General features: G+C 43.0%; 1 protein-coding gene across 1 annotated transcript in view; it reads left to right on the top strand.

Annotated features, from left to right (window-relative positions):
- RASGEF1B (RasGEF domain family member 1B) overlaps positions 1 to 20,250 on the top strand; it is a 50,959-nt gene that overhangs the window by 10,663 nt on the left and 20,046 nt on the right. The window contains exons 2-4 of the mRNA XM_087962760.1: positions 11,793 to 11,975; positions 15,918 to 16,040; positions 19,085 to 19,222. Coding sequence (XP_087818886.1) covers positions 11,799 to 11,975; positions 15,918 to 16,040; positions 19,085 to 19,222 — 438 coding nt within the window. The 5' untranslated portion in view covers positions 11,793 to 11,798. The remainder of the gene's footprint in view (positions 1 to 11,792; positions 11,976 to 15,917; positions 16,041 to 19,084; positions 19,223 to 20,250) is intronic.

The raw sequence follows: 20,250 nt of genomic DNA, 5'->3' as shown, positions 1-20,250 counted from the left end.
AATTAATGGGGATGAGAAAAGGAGAGCTCAGCAGCCTATATGTTGTCCAAGCAAGACATCTATAGGAGGGGTCCTCAGTCCCCAGTCTGTGGAGCAGCAGCAGTGAGCCATGGGAGGCCAGAAACTGGTCCACGCAAACAAGCAAAGCCCATCCGTGGCATGCAGGCAGCACATGAAACCACGTCCCCTCTGGTCCACGGAAAAAACTCTCTCCACAGAACCAGAAAATTAGATTAGATTAACAGAGTTGGAAGGGACCTTGTAGGTCATCTAGTCCAACCCCCTGCCCAAGCAGAAGACCCTATGCCATTTCTGACAGAAGGCAGTCCAGTCTCTTCTTGAAAGCCTCCAGTGATGAAGCGCCCACAATTTCTGAAGGCAACGTCTGTTCCATTGGTTGATTGTTCTCACTGTCAGAAAATTCCTCCTCATTTCCAGGTTGAATCTCTCCTTGATCAGTTTCCATCCATTATTCCTTGCCTGGCCGTCAGGTACTTTGGAAAACAGCTTGACCCCCTCCTCTCTGTGGTAGCCCCTCCCTGGTGCCCAAAGGTTTGAGGGCTGCTGATCTATAGAATAGTTCTCCAGCTTTAAAAAAATATTAACATTAAAAAAACATTTTAAAGAAGTAGGCTCTTAAAAATTTACCACTCCCCTTCTTAATGAGAATTTTTAAAATCTGGCCACGTAGGATCATTTAATTAGTGATGGGAGCAGTGACATTCTTCACACCTAATGCCAAGCTAAGAATGAACTGGGTTTTTTTTTTTTTAATTTGAATGAGCATGAATTGCTCATCTTCTGGCTAGAGTGAGGGATTTCAGGTGAATCAGGCCTCTGAGGCAGACCTTTTAAAAGCAAACCAGAGTTTTAAGTAGCTCTCAGCCAGTCCTGGAGTATTGAAGATTTGTCTTTAAATGAATCCAAACTCCAGCTCCTCTTTAGGACAACGATGGTTTATTCAATATAGCATCAAAACAACAAATGCTCTAATCAGGCAAGAATGGCTTAAAGCCAGGAAAGGTTAGAGTTGGGTTTGAGTTTGTTCCTTTTCCTTTTATCACCATTATTATGAGACACACCCCACCACACCCAGGCCTATACACAGTTCTAATTCTGGCCACGCCTAACCCATTATCCCTAAATGCTATTAACCCTATAACACAGGGCTGTCCAACCTTGGCAACTTTAAGACTTGTGGACTTCAACTCCCAGAATTCCTCAACCAGTCCACAAGTCTTAAAGTTGCCAAGGTTGGACACCCCTGCTATAACATGTCTACATCCCTACCCTATTCCGACCCTAACTAACTGATCCCCACCTGGTGCCACCTTCACCATGTTTTAACCTAAGTCCTAATTACCACCTATATGTGCCCCAACCCCCTTTAACAATATGCACCACATCAATAGTCGGTTCCAGCAGCCCCGCAATTGTTGCAGAATCCATCCTGCAGCCCCGCAGTTGTTGCAGAATCCGTCCTCGGCTCTGCTGAGTCACTCCAAAGCCATCTGCCAGCACACAAGCAGAAATACAGATCCGGCAGCAGCGGAGATAAGGTGACATGGCCAGCTGACTTGCTGCGAGGCATATTCGGCATATTAGCCCGACAGTAGCTTTGATTAGCAGTAGTTGCAAATATAGTAAGAGATAGAATTCTGCAAAAAACGGAATGTGTGGCTTCTCGTGTGTGTTCATTCCTTACAGAGCATTTAATGTGTGTTCACCAAAAAAAAGGACAATAAAACATTATCTTATCATTCAGCTGATCATCATCATCTTCATTTAACGACCCCATACTCCCTTGCCAGGTGGAGTCTGAGCAACTGAATGGAGCTAGTAGAGTGTTTTAATGGCCGGATGCCTTTCCTGTCACCAATGCGGAGTTTCATTCAGCAGATATATTCTCAGTGTACCCAGAGAGAGAAATATCTGCCAGATATTTCCAGATATTGGAAGCGTTCTCATTAATTTTGCAGGATTTACTTCTGCTTAGATCAGGGGTCTTCAAACTTGACAGCTTTAAGACTTGTGGACTTCAACTCCCAGAATTCCTCCTCCAGTCATGTTAACTCAGGAATTCTGGGAGTTGAAGTCCACAAGTCTTAAAGCTGTCAAGTTTGAAGACCCTTGGCTTAGATGCACAAGCTGAATATAGTTGATTTGTTTGGCTTAGCATCTTGTATAAATGCAGACAATTTTAGTCAACAGACGAGTTAAACTGTGCAGTCCTTGGTGCTCTCTGAGCTTGGTGGTTTTCTTGCAGACATTTCATTACCAAACTAGGCGACATCATCAGTTCAACCCTGAGCTGCCAATAATATCTACTATGGAGACTAGTTAAAACAAGCTGCTGTTTAGGGTAACTTGAGTTCTCAACCCCTTAGAAATCTTTCCACTTTGGGTTCAAAGAAGGAACCAAATAAAGTCAACATCAGGGATCCGAATGGAGATAATAGGCAGAAAATGCAGATGTGAAGCTCGTGCCTTTGCTTCAAGATGGCCTATTGTTTGAAACTGGCTTCCTTGCCAGCTGCTTGGTCATAAATAATGAGTTGGTAAGACACCGGCCTCAGATGGCTACGCACCCCATGAGTTAGGGCATGTCTTGCTTGGTTTTGGATATTCTCAGATCTATTGTGTAGGCCTTTCCAATTAATTCAGTCCATAAATCACCTGAGCTTTTCCTTTGTAACAAAATAAAGAGCTGGCTGAATTTTTCCAGGGTCTTTGGAGGATGATAGTGCTGTATGTGAGTCCTTCCAGCAGAGGGGTCAGCAATTATGGCAACTTTTATGACCTGTGGACTTCAACTCCCAAAATTCCTGAGGCAGGATGGCTAGCCCAGGAATTCTGGGAGTTGAAGTCCACACATCGTAAAGGTCACCAAGGTTGGGAAACATTGGTCTATTTCAAATGAAGCACGGTGCAGTCCTCACAGTAACCAACCATGGTGAATAAACAAGATACACCATCATCATTGAAGAAACCCTGACACATTCTACAGGAAGTCCTCGACTTACGTTCGTTTAGTGACCACTCAAAGTTACAATGGCACTGAAAAAAGTGGTACCTATGACCATTTTTCACACTTATGACCATTGCAGCATCCCCATGGTGCATATTTATGATGGTGGCAGTGTCCCGGGGTCATGGGATAGTCTTTTGTGACCTTCCGACTAGCGGATTCAATGGGAAGCCAGGTTCACTTAACAACCGTGTTAACTAATTCAACAGCAGCAGGGATTCACTTAACAGATGTGTTAAGAAAAGTCGCAAAATGGGGCAAGAGACTCACTTAATGACACAAATGTTGGGCTCAGTTGTGGTCGTAAGTTGAGGACTACCTGTATTAACTGGTTTGTGTTGTGGTTCGTCGGCAGACGGTGCAGATGGCAGCGGAGTTGGACAGAGGGGAAGAAAGGGGACCAGTCAGGGAGTCTGGAGAGGACTCGGGACGAGGGTCCTGCGTCCAATGCAGAGATGGGGCCAGGACCATTTGGGAATGGGGTGCTGTCTTCAGAGCCTTTGGAGTCTGGTAGCAGTGAGGCAGATGAGCCAGGGGAGCCTGTTCCCAGTGCACGTGTGCACAGAGCTGCTAGAAGGCGAGAGCAGCTGAGACAAAAGGGGTGACTCGGGAGTAAGGCTGGGAGGTGATTGCCCCTCCCATAACGGATAAAAGTCAGGCCAAGATGACGAAACGTTTGCAGGAAGCAAAGTAGTTTGATCGGTTCCGGGTCATCCTTGAAGCTCTTTGTAGTTCGGTGGGTTTTTATTGTACTTTGGTTGGTTTCTTTTCTAGTTCATTTGATATTTCTGTTTTTGGCAGCACTTCACAGAGCTGAAAGGTGTGTGCTTATCTTGGGGGGGGGACTGTTTGAGATTAATTCTGGCTGGGAATGAAAACAATTCCCAGCGTTGCAATAAAATAGGTTTTGTTTTTAAAACAAATTTGTGGATAATTACGGTTTACGAAGCCTGGGGTCAGAACAGTTTTGGGATGTTATACGTAAGTGGCAGCGTAGAATATTTGGCTTGGATAATATGTGAATTCACCCGTGGATTGGTTCATACATCCTATATGGGCCACCATCTCTTAATGCCTTCACTTAACCATTGTTTGGAAGATGTGGGTTCTGGTAGGCAGGGACAAGTCAGCTAAGGGGCAGGAGCAGGTTTGTATGCCTTGCCATGGGGATAGATGGGTGGGAAACTCTTAGGAACTACCCTTAACCATTTCAAGGAGGGCTTTTAGCACCTTCAGATCTCTACCTGGTTGACTCGTGGAGGGTTTTCCTTCGATTTTATACATGGCATTATTTTTACTCTTGGCTGGGTTTATCTGGGACTGCTTTTATTGTGGTTTGTTTTTCCTTTTAATCTCCAGCGCACCAGATAGACACATCTAAGAATTGATCTATTTCTAAATCGAGGGGTCCTTGGTGTTCTCTGAGCTGGGTTGTTTTTGTGCAGATGTTTCATGACACAACTAAGTAACATCATCAGAGACAATTAAAAATCTAAATAAAAGCTAAGAAGGAAATAAAAAGACCAGAACACAACTTCTCCAACAGCCTACACCCAGATAAGCAGGGATTAATACCAGACAAACAATCAAGCAACAAAAAAAATCCTAATCAAAGAGAAAACCCACACACCCGCCAACACAGGCAGTGAAAGCTACTGTTTGGGGAGGAAACTCCACACTCCCTTGCACCTGATGATGTTACCTGGTTGTGTAAAGAAATGTCTGCAGGCAAAGAAAGAACCAAGCTCAGAAAGCACCAAGGACCATGCAATTCATCCCTGACCTGCAAATATTCTCCTCTATTAATTTCTACATTACCTCTTCCTCCTCCCTTTCTTTCTCTCCCTCTCCCTCGCTCTTTTTAAAATTTTCTTTAAGTACCCTGTTTCTCCAACAATATGGCCTCCCCCAATAGGAAGTCCCAGCATGTTTTATAGGCATGAAATGAAATTAAGCCCCTCCCCCCAAATTAGGGCCTATATTAAAACATGCAAAATGGGGGGGGAATGGTGGGGGGGCTTGCCATTAGGAAGTACTTTTGTTACTTTTGATATGGTGCTGCCTGCGTTGACCCCAATACGAAGTGCCCCACCAATGCTGAGGTCAACATCCAAGCCATCGCCGCCCGCCCATCCGAAGATGCAAGGGGGGGAATTAAGTCACCCCCGAAAAGATGACCTAGCCATTTTTTCGGGGCTCAAAAAAAAATAAGACCCGGCCTTATTATATGAGAAACACGGTATCTTTTCCTTCCAAAGCATTCTCAGACTGGTTCCTTCCAGTTTCTTTCTAGGATCTTTCTTAAGGGTCCTAGTTTTGCTGCATTAACCCCCCCATGGCTTTCCTTCATCTGTTATGGCACGTGGAAGGCTTTCCTTCAGAGGCCCCCCCTGACCTATTTTGCGCAGGGAAGAATCCAATCCCCCTGGTTGAACAGCTGCTCCCAGGGATCAATGTGACTTTTTCAAGATCTTTTGCCTGCTGCCTTCCCTTATTTTCATGCAAATCTCCTTTGGCATTTTGAAAAGAGGGATTAGCAGAAGGGAAGGGGTGTGTGTGTGTGTGTGTGTGTGTGTGTGTCCACAGGGTGGGAAGGCTCCCCTCTGCTTGTCCTCTATTCCCTGTAGGGCCAAGTTTTGCTTTCTCTTATTGTTTACTGGCTGCATCCTTGGGGAGGAGAATGGGGCCTTTTGAAAGCTTCCTCTGTTCTGAGCTGCTGCCAGAAGCAAGCCAGCCTTTTGAATTCTTTGTGCATGGCTGTGTTTTTCCTTTTTTGGGGGGGTGGGTGGGTGGGTGGTATTTAAAATGTCCCTAGGAATCTGGCTAATAACTTAATAGCTTCTCTACTCCTACTGCAAATGCTTTGTGTGCCACTGAGTGGACAGATGGAGGCCAAAAAAAAAACACCCCAGCAGATTTCTCTGTAGGCTGCCCCATTAGCTCTGGCTTTTCAAAAAAAAATAAAAAAAAAATCAGGTGTTTTCCCAGCCTGTCTTTCCTTGGTTTTCATTGATGCTCGGAGAAGTTTATTTTCACCTTTCACCTCGCGGCTGGTCCCCCGTAAGAAGACAGATATGGCATAATGGCTGGGAGGGAAGAGGGGGAGAGCATTCAGGCACTTTATGGGGCGCACGGTTTGCCAAGGCTGTGTTGCCAGCAGCTGGCCTGCCCAAATGAGGCTTGCCATTTAGGAGATTGTGTCTGCTTAATTGGGGGAGTGGCAAGTGTGCCTGGGATAAGGGGGTTACATGTGCATCCCCATATGTGCTTAGGAAAAGGGTACAACCCAGGTGTACGTGTAGCTAGAAAACCTTGGGAAGTGTCGGAAGTTTAAACCTATCCCTTTCTTAGGAAAATGAAATATTTGGGGATATACTAAAAAAGCAGAATATTTCCCCTAAAAAGAAAAGTATAAACTCAGAGAGGCAGAAACTCACCTCTGCTAATGGGTCATTACTTTGGCCTAGGCCAGTCTATTTTACATAACAAAGATCTCCAGGTAAAGCTAAAATAAGAATTGCCCAAAGCCCTTTTATTACATCATCACCCAGCAAGGCTCAACCAAGCCTGGGACTCAGGACAGCCTACAGAGTTGCCCCTGCATGGCCCCATGGGAGTCTGACAACCAATCAGAACGCAAGCTCAAATTCAAATCCCAACAGAGGATATGAAACAATTGCACTCAGCATATCAGTCCTTCTTTCTTCACCCAAGGCATGTGATCTTGTCCACCATTAAACCATCTTTCCAAGCAGTCACCATGTTTCCAGTGTCTTTCTTCCCCACTTGGAACTGAACCCGGAAGGCTATTTCTTCCAGCAGAAGATCAGGGACAGGTGGTCCTCGACTTATACCTATTCTGTTCTGACCCAGCTCCCCAAACACGTCAAACCCTCTGTATTTTAAATCAGTGATTCCTTTATTAGGAGCACCAGCATCGCTAGCAAAAAGTTTCTCTTTCAATGCAGGCTAATAAGTCTGTCCAACAGGGAGATAAATAGTTGTCTGCCACAACTATTCATCTCTGCCCCCTGCCTTTTATCCCCAGAGCTAGAATGGGGCTTCGCTAGCAGTGGTGGCTCTTCCGTCTCAAGGACCAGCCCACAGATTTCCACTGCTCTCCTCTCCTCTGCCTTCTGCTTATCTGTGCATCAGGCACTGGACCCAGCTGTTCCTCCTCTTCCTCATCAGTCGGTTCCAAACTTTGGAAACTCCTGATCCTTAGTGAAGTGTTAGTACCGCTTTATAAATCCTTAGTAAGACCACGCTTGGAATACTGCCGCCAGTTTTGGCCACCGCATTACAAAAAAAAGATGTTGAAACTTTGGAAAAAGTGCAAAGAAGAGCAACTAAGATGATTAAAGGCCTGGAGATGAGAACATCCATTTTGTCTTTATATGACTAAAACGTCTAAAGAACGGTTGCAGGAACTGGATATGACCAGTCTAGAGAGGAGAAGGATTAGGGGTGACATGATAGCAATATTCCAGTATTTGAAAGGGCTGCCACAAAGAAGAGGGATCAACTTACTTTCCAAAGCACCAGAAGGCAAGACAAGAAACAATGGATGGAAACTCATCAAGGAGAGAAACAACTTGGAAACTTCCTAACAGGGAGGACAATCAACCAGTGGAACAGCTTTGCCTTCAGAAGATATGGGTGCTTCACTGGAGGATTTTAAGAAGAGACTAGATAGCCACTTATCTGAAATTATATAGGGTCTCCTGCTTGGGCAGGGGGTTGGACTAGAAGACTTCTAAGATATCTTCCAGCTCTATTCTTATTGAATTCAATTCTTTACATCAGGGGTGTCCAACCTTGGCAAATGTAAGAGTTGTGGATTTCAACTCCCAGAATTCATGGCTAGCTGGAAAATTCTGAGAGTTGAAGTCCATAAGTCTTAAAGTTGCCAGGGTTGGATGCTCCTGCTTTAGATAGGGACCTGTCTGATTTACTGTTTTGATCTTAGATTAAATGCCTGTTATATGGCATTTTAACCTAACTGACCTCTAGAGGTAAGTGAGCACTCTATGAGTGAAATGTTTGAAGAAGCTCCTGGTGGATTGCTGATTCATTCTTTCTGCTGCATGGCTGTGACATGGCCCTGTAAGATGAGTAAGAAGGTCATGAGTTGTGCACACTCTTCGAGAGTGTGCAAAATTGCATGTAGATTTGCGGAGAAAATCAATGTTCAGTGGTAGGCTAGGGAAAATGGGAGTTGAAACTTTAACGCAACTGGGGGGGCACCAGATTGGGGGAAATTTGGATTAAATAGGATTTGCAACCAGCCTGGGGTTGCCCTCTTTTCCCCTAAAATTATTTGTGCCCCTGATTTTTTGCCAGTTGTGTATGCCTGTAGGACACAGGTATCAAACTCGCGGCGTCACATTGCCGTCACGTGACATAACTTCACATTTTTCTCCTTTGCAGAGCTGGGGGGGGGGCTACGCAGGCCGTATCCGGCATGAGGGCCGCCAGGTTGACACACCTGCTGTAGGAGAAGGAGTGGCAGAGCTGTGGAAGGAGTCAAAAGAGGAATCAGCCTTGAATCTCTATGTAGCCACAAACAGACGAATTCCAACCCCTCTTGAATTCCATTGGCCCTTATATAGCACCAAAATAGTGCTAATCTTTAGTTGAGTAGATTCCTATGCATACACCCGAGCAATAAATGTCCTTTGGTGTTGGTCTGATCTAGTCACATTGTGTCTTAAACTACGACTGTAACGACTTACAATCAAAATTCCGATTCCAAATGTTGTCATAAGTAGAGGAACACCTGTTGCAAAAGCACTCTGTACAGTAGTTGTGACCATGTTTTCCCTAGGAGTTAGCCTTGATTTGAGAGAGTCTACAATTATCAACCAAGTTCTAGCCTCGTCATGTCATTGGTTGTTTTGAATTGCGGTATTTTGTTAGGAACAGTAATATCATTTTTATTTTGGCCAGAGATGGGAGGAAATTTCAAGAATTTATGGAAAGAGAAACAATGTTTGTTCTGAGATCCTAATGCGGTACAAGAGCTCTATTATGCTGTACTTTAGCAAAAATGTGCCACGCGCTCATATTTTATTTACTGCTTACAACAGAGGATTACCACTGCTGTGTTCCTTGTTAATATTGCACATCTTCAGAATATTTCCTTCCCTAAGCACAGCTTGTAGCTTTAGTTACATGAGCTGGTGCTTCTGGAAAAACTTGATTTTCTAAACATTGGCATCGGGATATGTTCTCACAATGGGATACCTGCAACATGACACTATATAAATACAGTTTGCACAACTTCTCTGGTATATCTGTGATTTGACTCGATTGGTAGTAGAATTTAATGTACTGCAACGATATGCAAACTGTGTTCGTTTTGAAATACTCTACTGACCTAAAATGGACACCTAACATAAAAAACGTCATAAAAAAAGCACAACAAAGAATGTTCTTTCTGCGCCAGCTCAGAAAGCTCAAACTGCCCAAGGAGCTGCTGATCTAGTTCTACAGAGGAATCATTGAGTCTGTCATCTGCACCTCTATAACTGTCTGGTTTGGCTCTGCAACCCAACAAGACAGGCACAGACTTCATTTTGATATTCCAAGAGTTCTCCGTGTGTGGAGTTATTTGGAGTCAAATGGCATTTAGGACTGCAGAAAAAACAATTACTACCAACCTGCCTTCCATTGAGGACCTGTATACTGCATGAGACAAAAAGAGGGCTGTGAAAATATTTACAGACCCCTCACATCCCGGACATAAACTGTTTCAACTCCTACCCTCAAAACGATTCTATAGAGCACTGCACCCCAGAACAACTAGACACAAGGACAGTTTTTCCCCAAACACACTCACTGCTAAACAAATAATTCCCTCAATCCTGTTCAACTATTTACAAAGTCTGCATTACTATTACTTCTTACTACTTACTATTAATCTTCTCATCACCCATCCCCTCCCACTTGTGACTGCATGACTGTAACTTTGTCGCTTGTATCCTCACGATTTATATTGACTGTTTCCTAGTATGATTTGATTGATTATTGTACCCTATGACTATTAAGTGTTGTACCTTATGATTCTTAACAAATGTATCTTTTCTTTTATGTACACTGAGAGAGCATTTGCACCAAGACAAATTCTTTGTGTGTCCAATCACACTTGGCCAATAAAGAATTCTATTCTATTCTATTCTATTCTATTCTATTCTATTCTATTCTATTCTATTCTATTCTATTCTATTGAGAGCAAAACAGCTGTTCGGAAGGAAAACAATTTGTTTTGGCCACTTGGAAGGTATTTTGAAGAGGGCAAACTTGGAGTGTTTTGCACAATTTCTTTTGAATTGTGAGTTGAACTTTGCAAAGCCACATAGTTGAAAGAAGCCACCTGAGTTTTCCCCCCAGAGTGTAACATAATCCCTCAACAAGCTTACCTCTGACCTAAAAATTTAGGTACAACTCAGGTATCGTAACTTATGCAATATGATTTAAGCAAGGACCGATGGCTCTATTCTTTCCTTTGAGAGCTGATAAAAATAGATAAGTCAGTGTAACATTAGTTCATCCAGATTTCCATTCCTGGAGAAACCTGATATAATAATATAAATTATCATAATAAAAAATTAGTTATACAGATCATGATCTCAAAGAACTATTTGCTTGATGTTTTTGTTGGATCTTGTCATTTTTTATGACCAGTTGATGGCATGTAATCAAGCTGAATAATAACCACAGCCGCAATCCTACAGATCTAGACCAGAATTCATAATACAGCTCGACTTATGACAGCAGTTGAGCCCAATATTTCTGTTGCAAACCACGACAATTAAGTGAGTTTTGCCCCATTTTACGACCTTTTGGTCCTAGTTCAGAATCTCACTGCAGTTGTTAAGTGAATCATGCGATCATCACAAAAGTCTGGCTTCTCCCATTGGTTTTGCTTGTCAGCTGGGAAATTCACAAATAGTGATCCTGTTAGAATTTTAGAATTAGAATATGTTATTTGGACACACGAGGAATTTGTCTGCAGGACGGGGCAATTGCCATAAATACATGCCCCCAAGTTTTGATCCTGTGACCACGGGGATCTTTCAACAGTCATAAATATAAAAATTGATCGTAAGTCACTTTTTTCAGTGGTATTGTAACTTGGGTCTCTAAACGAATGATTGTAAGTTGAGGAGTACCTGTATAGTTCTTGGACCTTATTAATTTGGGACTCACATGTTGGCCAAGTCTCCTGGCTTCTCAGCCATAAAAGGATTGGGCTAAAAACTGTGACAACAGCCTTAACAGCACTCCAGAGGGTTGATGTCATTGCCCAGAAGATCATGGGTTGCCCTCTTCCCCTCTTTGGAAGAGCTTTATAGCTCCTGCTGCCTTAAGAAAGTTCAAAACATCCTGAAAGATCCATCTCATCCTGGGCACCCTTTTTTTGTTTTTGAACTATTACCATCAGGCAGGCGGTATAGAATAATAAAAACAAGGACAAATAGGCTGAAAAACAGCTTCTATCCCAGAGCAGTAGCTCTTTTGTATAGTGCAGTGTATAGTGCCGTGTATAGTGCAGTGTTGGTGTGGTGTCGGGGGTTTCCGGTTCAATGTGTGAAGGGTGAAGGATGTGTGTTTGTGTTTATTTTCATGGTCATAGTCATGATGTGCACTGAAGATGGTGTTCGATTTCGTTGTAGGAGGTGCAGTGACAATAAACTAAAACTAAACTAAACTTAAACCATCTGACTGACTCTAATGTTTTCTCGTGGTTGTTTTTCCTCAGGAAAGTATGCCCCAGACGCCTCCCTTCGCAGCCATGTTTGACAGCAGTGGCTACAGCCGATACCTGTTCCAGTCCAAAGAGGACAGCTGTGAAGGGCTGTATTACCATGACAACAATTTGCTGTCAGGATCTTTGGAAGCTCTCATCCAGCACTTGGTGCCCACTCTTGATTACTACCCAGATGTAAGTCTGCTCCAATTGCAAATTAAATCCTCTCACCCTGCTGGGTCAAAAGTGGAAGGCATGGCAAGGTGCCATAATGCATTTGCATTAGAGAGAACAGTTAAGAGAGTAGGCCTTGCCAGCTCCAGCTTCAGAGTGTATTTCTTTTTCTTTTTTTAATTTCTACAATGTATTTTATTAGTTTATCAAAATATAAAATACGGAAGTACAAAGGGAAAAAAAGGGAGGAAAAGGGGAAGAGAGAGAAGTGCAGGATAAGGTATCCCAAAGTGCTTTTTCAAAAGACAACCACCCCTTTTTCTTTGTTTTTTCCTTGAAGACATTTTGCTTCTCATCCAAGAAGCTTCTTCAGTTCTGATAGAACTGTCAGAAGTTCTGTCAGAACTGAAGAAGCTTCTTGGATGAGAAGTGAAATCTCTCCAAGGAAAAAAAAACAAAGAAAGGCCAGTTACCTTTTGAAAAAGCACCATGATCTGAATGACTGAGAATCTTCATTAGACATGTATGGTGGGTTGGAAAAGGAAAGGAAAAAACCATTGACTTCCTTTGGTGCAGTAGAATAAGGTACTAACATAAAACCTCAACTTTTTACTCTTATATGATAATACGTACTGGCCACTTCTATAATAACAAACCTATCTAAATCGGCAAAACCCAAAATCAAAAGTTTGGGTTTTTTTTTCTTGGTTTAGCTGCTTTGAGCATCTCTGAAAATGAGCCAGACTATCATGATGTGGTAACTTCATCTCCCGCCCGCCCCCATTTCCTTACGCATTGAGAGTTTTCCAGCCAGGCAGCAACCTATCCCTGGCTCTTGAGAAAATATCACAAAGAGTTGTTGTTGTGCCTGGATTGCCTCTCTCTTTTTCTCCACGTCACTTGGACGAGGGATATTTTTGCCAGCGCTGCTATGCGCACCGCGGACATCGATGTTTGGCATTGAAGATCAAACCAGATGCAGGTGGTCTCTTTGAACTTTCTCTTGGACAGATCAGAAGCAGCTGGGCGTCTTTGCAAAGAAGTATTTTCCCCTTGTGCCCCCTTCAAGGAGGAAATGATCTTAGGGGCTGGGAAGATGATTTATCCTACGATCATTTTTTTCCTGATCCGGATTGGAATGCAGAATCGGTGCCTCTCATTCTCCTGACTCTTACAGCAGGAGTTCCCAACCTCAGGTCTGCGGACTGGCACCAATCCACCGCGTGCCAGAAACCGGGCCACGCAAACAAGCAAAGCCCCATCTGTGGGGTGCAGGCAGCCTGCAAAATCATGCCTCCTCCAATCCACGGAAAAACCTTTCTCCCTGGAACCGGTCCCTGGTGTCCAAAAGGTTGGGGGGGGGCACTGTCTTAGGAGTGTCAAACTCGATTTCATTGAGGGCCGCATCAGGGTTGTATTTGATGTGGGGGGGCGTGGTTTGTGCGTCCAGGATGGGCGTGGCCAGCTCAACATCACTCGTGTCAGGGGCGCCTATGGCCAGCGAAAATGGGCTCCCGATCTCCGTTTTTGGCTGGGACGGCCTCCTGCAACCCTCTGCCAGTGAAAATGGAACTTGGGAGGGCTGCCCCCTTGAACTCCATTTTTGCTGGCAGAAGCCCCACGGGCCAGTCCCTCGCTGTTTCCAGGATTGCCCCCCCCGAACCAGATCTAAGGGGCCGGATCTGGGCTCCAGGCCTTGAGATCTAAGGGGCCAGATCTGGCCTCCAGGCCTTGAGTTTGAATCCCCCCCTCCAGTCTTCGAGAAGAGAGGGGCATGATTTCCACTTGAGGTGAAGAAAATGGTTGGTCCTCCTTGCACCTCACTTAAGTCGCTTTCAAGTTGAGCTCAGTCCCTAGCGATATACAGGCACACATTCATGCCATTTTCTTGGCAAAATACACAAATGGTTACTTTTTTCTTTTTCTTTTTTACTTCCCTGTCTAAAATGCAGCTGTGATTATGAGGTCTTTCTGTAATAAGCAGTGTTGGCCCCACTTCACTTTTTACATTCAGCCAAAGTCAGCCATATAAATCATCGAAATGGCCAGATAAAGACAAACGCAGCTTTAGAATTAGTATCATATTTTTCCGATGCAAAATCTACCTCACCAGGCTAGTTTTAAGTTTCAGAAGAAGAATTGAGACTGGATGCATCTTCTCATTTTGTGCGATGGCTTCAAAGTACTACAAAATCTATTTTGCTAATTTCAAACAAGGTCTGATCAGTGCCGGCTGATTCCATTTGAGTACTTTCCTTTCACCCAGTTCGTATCGAAACCATCTCTTGTTATGTGAACTGCTTCGTGATTTGAAGAAACAATTGTTGTGTCTTCTCAGAAATCTTCATTCCATATGCTTCAAAAACTGAAATCTTCCAGAACAAATTCTTCTGCCTGTTTGGTCTGCTTTTGGGTGGAATTCAAGCGCTCCATCCGTCATGTCTTCCTTACACACACACAGGAATTATTGCAAAGTAATTCTGGGGACAATAGAGTAACCACCCTCTTCCACACAACACACAGATGCTTTCTTGTCCTAAAATTGGGTGATGCTAGGAACTTCATTGCAAACAGTTTCTAAAATAGTTTTTTTTTTTTTTTTTGAATCCATAGCTTGAATTTTTCAAAAGGAGCAGTTTTCCAAGTTTTCACGAGTCTAAATCGTGGATTAATCCTAATGACATCAATTATATATGAGCTGACTATATGCAGCTTATGCTTCTTTTTCAATTTAGCACGAGCCCCTTCCTCTTCCCACAAATCATGAGGCATACCAAAAGGGCTTGAAAGAGGTAGAGAATTTTTTTTTCTTTGTGCTAGACTGTAATAAGCATAAGCTGCAGTGTGTCTTCTCTTAGCTTTCAGTAGGAAATATGTACTGTGCAGTTTGTCATAGAGTGGTTGACTTACTAATGCAGAGGTCTCCAACCTTGGCAACTTTAAGACTTGTGGACTTCAACTCCCAGAATTGGCTGGAGAATTCTGGGAGTTGAAGTCCACAAGTCTTAAAGTTGCCAAGGTTGGAGACCTCTGTACTAATGGACCCCAGAATCAGACATGATTCAAAACTATGCAAGTATGTGGAATTTAACAATCTCTTGTGATTTGGCCCCATTTCTTTTAATTATTTCTCTGGAGGTTGCAGGTACCATACTTCAGTGAAGTAGAGGGCCCAACAGATGGGAATACGTATTGCTGACTCATGCTTTGTACTAGCCAGCTGCAGTACTTGCAAATAGATACTCATCTCTAATTTGTCTTTGATCTAAACAGCAGGTCCTCAGGAACGTGATGAATGATAGGGTTGTTTCCGCCTTAGGTTTCCTTCAGGTGAAAATGATGTGCTCAATTTCACTGGTGTTTAATTACTCAAATAAGTTGCACAATATTTTCAAAAAACGCTCCTGTTACCTTACCGAGCTGATTCATGCTCACACACGGAAGTGTAGAATGTAGTGAATAACACCCTTCTGGATAACTCATGAGGGGTTGGTCAAACTCTGGAAGCCTGGTGGAATTTTCCATCCTGTGATTGACTGGTCGATGACCCTTAAAGCAACAGAAATTCCATGTTGGAAAATTGCAAGGACGAGTTGCACTGCGTCCACTCCATGATAAAATGAAGCCCAAATTTATTGAATGCAGAATTTGTCAGCCACGCTGGCTCGGGAATGCTGGGAGTTGAAGTCCACAGGTTGTAAAGAGGCCATCGTTGCCCTTCTCTGCAATAGAGGCATGACTTTAGTTAGAAACCAAGTGTCAAAACTGTCCACCCAACTCGATATAAGGATTGTCATACAGCTGAGTCACTGCCCCACCTTGCCTTATTCAACCAGGATGTGATGTATTCTAAGCAGGTTCAGCAGAGAGTAGCGTTTGGTGCAATTAAATTTTAACACCTCTGCAGCACAGTAGCTGAACCAATAAGCAGTGAAGTTTATTTCCTCTCTCTCTCGTTTACAGAGAACATACATCTTTACTTTTTTGCTGAGCTCTCGGCTTTTTGTACACCCTTATGAATTAATGGCAAAAGTCTGCCATCTCTGCACCGAGCAGCAGAGGCGAGCGGATTCTGCAGCTGATCAAGTAAGTGGCTCCCTGATTCGGTGGATTTGTGGCCCGTGGAATAGAGTAGGGAGTGTAGAGTGGAGTAGAATAGAAAATAGAGTAGAATTGCAAAGAGAGTAGAAAAGAGTAGAGTAGAATAGAATGTAGAGTAGAATAGAATGTAGAATAGAACATAGAATAGAATAGAATAAAATAAAATAGAATAGAATAGAGTAGAGTAGAGTAGAGTAGAGTAGAATGAGAGTAGAATGAGAGTAGAATGAGAGTAGAATGAGAATAGAATGAGAATAGAATGAGAATAGAATGAGAGTAGAATAGAATAGAATGAGAGTAGAATAAAATGAGAGTAGAATAGAATAGAATGAGAGTAGAAAAGAGATTAGAGTAGAAAGTAGAGTAGAATAGAATAGAAAATAGAATAGAATGTAGAGTAGAACATAGAATAGAAAGTAGAATAGAATGTAGAGAATAGAATAGAATAGAGGAGTACAAAAGAGAGTAGAATAGAAAATAGAATGGAATGGAATAGAAAATAGAATAGAATAGAATAGAATAGAATAGAATAGAATAGAATAGAATAGAATAGAATAGAATAGAATAGAATAGAATAGAATAGAGCTGGAAGGGTACAGAGGAGAAAGACAGGATAGAAACTCAACTTCCTCCAAAGGAGAGAATCTTAAACCCAAATATATTGAGGCTAAGTGTTTATGATGCTGGCTAGTTGAATTTATAGGTCCACCCCCTTTTTTTCCCCCTCAAGAGGTTTTCACTCTTGTGAATCTAGTCTTCTTTTTTTATTGTTATTATTTTCAGAACAGCCTTGCAGTATGGATTCACTGAGATCCAGTGACAATCGTGCCTGTCCGAATTGGCAGTACAGATGTGCAAAATCAAACATTCTAGAGCTGGGGTGGGCGTGGCCTGCGCATGACGCATCTGACCTGCAAGCTGCCAGTTTGACGCCCCTTTTCTAGAGAGACGTAGAGGTAGTCCTCGACTTACAACAGTTTGTTTAGTGAATGTTCAAAGTTACAGTGGCACTGTAAAAAAAATGACTTATGACCGGTGGTGGTATTCGACCGGTTCGACCCGGTTCTGCCAAGTCGGTAGCGGCGATGAGCAGCAGAGACCGAACCTGTTCTCTCTGCCACTCTGCTGTTGGGCCCACCTGCCCGCCTGGGCTCCCATACTCACCTTTATCCTCTGAATTTGAAGCGCAGCTGCTTTGCACAGTAGAGTGTTGCGCGGCAGCTGCTGAAGCGAGCGGGATCCTGCAGGCTTGCAGGAGGCAAGTTAGAATGCCTCTGCGCCTGCTCAAAGTGCGCATTTGGTACATGGCCCACGCAAAGTGTGTGCACGCATTCAAAGCGCGCCCACCAAGCCTTGCCCACTGAACCGGTGGTAAAAATATTTGAATCCCATCACTGCTTATGACCGTTTTCCAAACTTATAATTCCTGTAGCGTCCCCGTGGTCATGTGATCGAAATTCAGACACTTGGCAACTGACTCGTATTTACGACCGTTGCAGTGTCCTCTTGAGTCCCCTTTTGCGACCTCCAGACCAGCAGAATCAACGGGGAAGCCAGATTCACTGAACAACCATCTTCCTAACTTAACAATTGCAGCGATTCACTTAACAATTGTGGCAGAAAAGGTCGTAGAATGGAATAAAGTTCATTTTAACAAATGTTTTGCTTAGCAACAGAAATGTTGGGCTTCGTTGTGGTCATAAGTCAGAGACTTACCTGTATTCCTGGAATGGGCAATGGATTCTGAGTGAAAAATGGAATATTCCAAGGAAAAATGGAATAAGGGAATTTGATCCTGATTAAATTGAAGCTGGCTGTTCTCTGGTGTAGTGCAGCTTACAGGCAGTCCTCAATTTATGACCACAATTTGGGACAAATACTTCCATTACTAAGCAAGGCAGATCATGAGTCATATCTGATTTTACAACCTTTTTTAACCAAGGTTAAGTGAATCACACAGTTGTTAAATGAATCTGGCTCCCCTTCTTGGCTTTGCATTGATTTCATGATGGTTGTAAATGCGTGGACCAGTTGTAAGTCACTTTTTTTAAGTGCCATTGTAACTGAACGGCCGCTAAACAAATGGTTGTAATTCGAGGACTCCCAGTAGTTAACCTCCAGTATTTGTGTGTTTGGTCCACTTTAAGAAGGACACAGACAAAACTCAGAAAGACTGTGTGAAAGACAAAAAGCAGAAATTTAGATTCATGGAATTAGGGATCAAGGGAATTAGGAACATTTTACCACAGCAAAAAATGACACATTGGATAGAGGATATTTGGAGAGGCCCAATTAATGTCACAAAGGAGAAGGCCAAGATAGGGTTTCCTGCCTGGCAGGGGGTTGGACTAGAAGACCTCCAAGGTCCCTTCCAGCTATGTTATTTTGTTATCTCTGTTATTTACTTCTATATATTCCCAAAATGCAGGACACAGAATAAATAGATTTATTTATTTTAAAAGGAAAACTCATTCCAATGTAATGTTCAGGGAGAAAAAATCTTCATGGTAAAAACAATTCAGTAGGGAAAGCAGGTATGGTTGGACGTCTCTTTCTCTTGAAATGTATTTATTTACTATATTTATAAAATGTATTGGCCACTCATCTTACCTCAGGGTAACATTTACCTCAGGTAAACTCAGGTAAGTTACCTCAGGTAAATGTTACCGTGAGGTAAGATGAGCGACCAATACATTTTATAAATATAGTAAATAAATAAATAGTTATAGGTAAATATACATTTACCTATAAATAAACATTTATCTCAGGGTAAATGTTCATGCAGAGGTTGGGAAATCATTTGCTTGGGAGGTGTAGTTTAAATTTGTATTTGATTTTATTTTTTTACTAAATAGAAGGGTGGAATCTGCCTTTTTCTTTGATTTGCCAACCTCCTTTAACATCGTCCTACCACACAGCTTGGCATGCAATAATGACAACCTATAATTCTGCCCAACTTAAAAGAGATTCCCCCCAGTCATCTTGGCTAATCAATATGCCTGTCTCTTTCACTTAAACTTCCTCTCCAGAGCCGGTTAAGGAAGATTGCCCCCAAAATCCTGCAGCTCTTGGCGGAGTGGACGGAAATGTTACCGTATGATTTTCGAGATGAGCGCATGATGAGAAATCTAAAGGAGCTGGCCCATCGAATAGCCAGTACAGATGAGGTGAGCCTCGGGGTGCAAAACGGTTGCCAACAGAAGAAAATGCAAGTGGAACGGTTATATATGTGGAATATAGGATAACGTGGCATATAGCGTAACTTGGAATGTACTTGTCAGCATTCCAAGTAATGCACCCATAGAAATGAGAACTCCGAGGGCAGGCAAAGTTTTATTGGATACATCATATTGGCACAACTGGTGAATGCCGACTCTAAAAGTTCCCGCAGCTTTCACCTAATTAAAAGAAAAAGTTTTCCCCCTCCCTCCCCTAAGTCACCGTTGTCCAATCCAGTTGCTGGCCGTTGCCTGGTTACCATCCTCCTCCTCTGGCCAGCCACCTGTGAGAAAGTCCTTGGTTCCCCCAGGAAAACTTGATCGTTTTGGCTACCAACTAGCAGTGGGATCTTACCTGTTCCACTATCAGTTCAGTGATCACGCGTGCATGTGTGCGCACCTAATGGGCATGCGCAGCTTTCTACATACCAGCTGAGCCCTGCAGAGCCAATCAGCTGAGAGGATAATGAAGAGAAAAGCACAGGGGTGGGGTTTCTCTTCTTTCTCCTCTTTGAGATTGAGGCTTTTTTTTCTCTTCTCAGCTGATCGTCAGAGGCTTTTTTTACAACCAGTTCAGGCGAACTGGTCCAAACTGGTAGCATACCACCACTGCTACTAACCCCCATCTAACTATTATCCTCCCTCCCTCTGTTGTGTGGCAACGCTGAAGCTTCCAAGATGGCCTCAGCCAGGTTCACTTCAGGGTTGACAGTAGTGGTGATATGTGTGGAAAGGAATATGCAGGTAGATTATAACTAAAATTATGGTAATTGAGTGGTTAGTCACTATTTTTCTAGTTTTCATTGCACGCCACTATTTTGAGCTTGCTCAATCATTGTGTAAATTCTTTTATTGTTTTGAATTTGATGCTTTTTGATGTTGTTTCAATTGTTGGAAACCACTGTGAGTCATTGTCTGCTTGTGATGTTATACAAAGAAAGACAGATGAATAGATAACTATTGTTGAGGAATGCCGA

Source organism: Notechis scutatus, chromosome 4 (assembly GCF_049901735.1).
Source record: "Notechis scutatus isolate UNSWTSFEM ecotype Mainland chromosome 4, rNotScu1.2, whole genome shotgun sequence".
NCBI lineage: Eukaryota > Metazoa > Chordata > Lepidosauria > Squamata > Elapidae > Notechis > Notechis scutatus.
The sequence above is the reverse complement of the archived record's forward strand: the minus strand, read 5'-3'. Positions and strand labels throughout refer to the sequence as shown.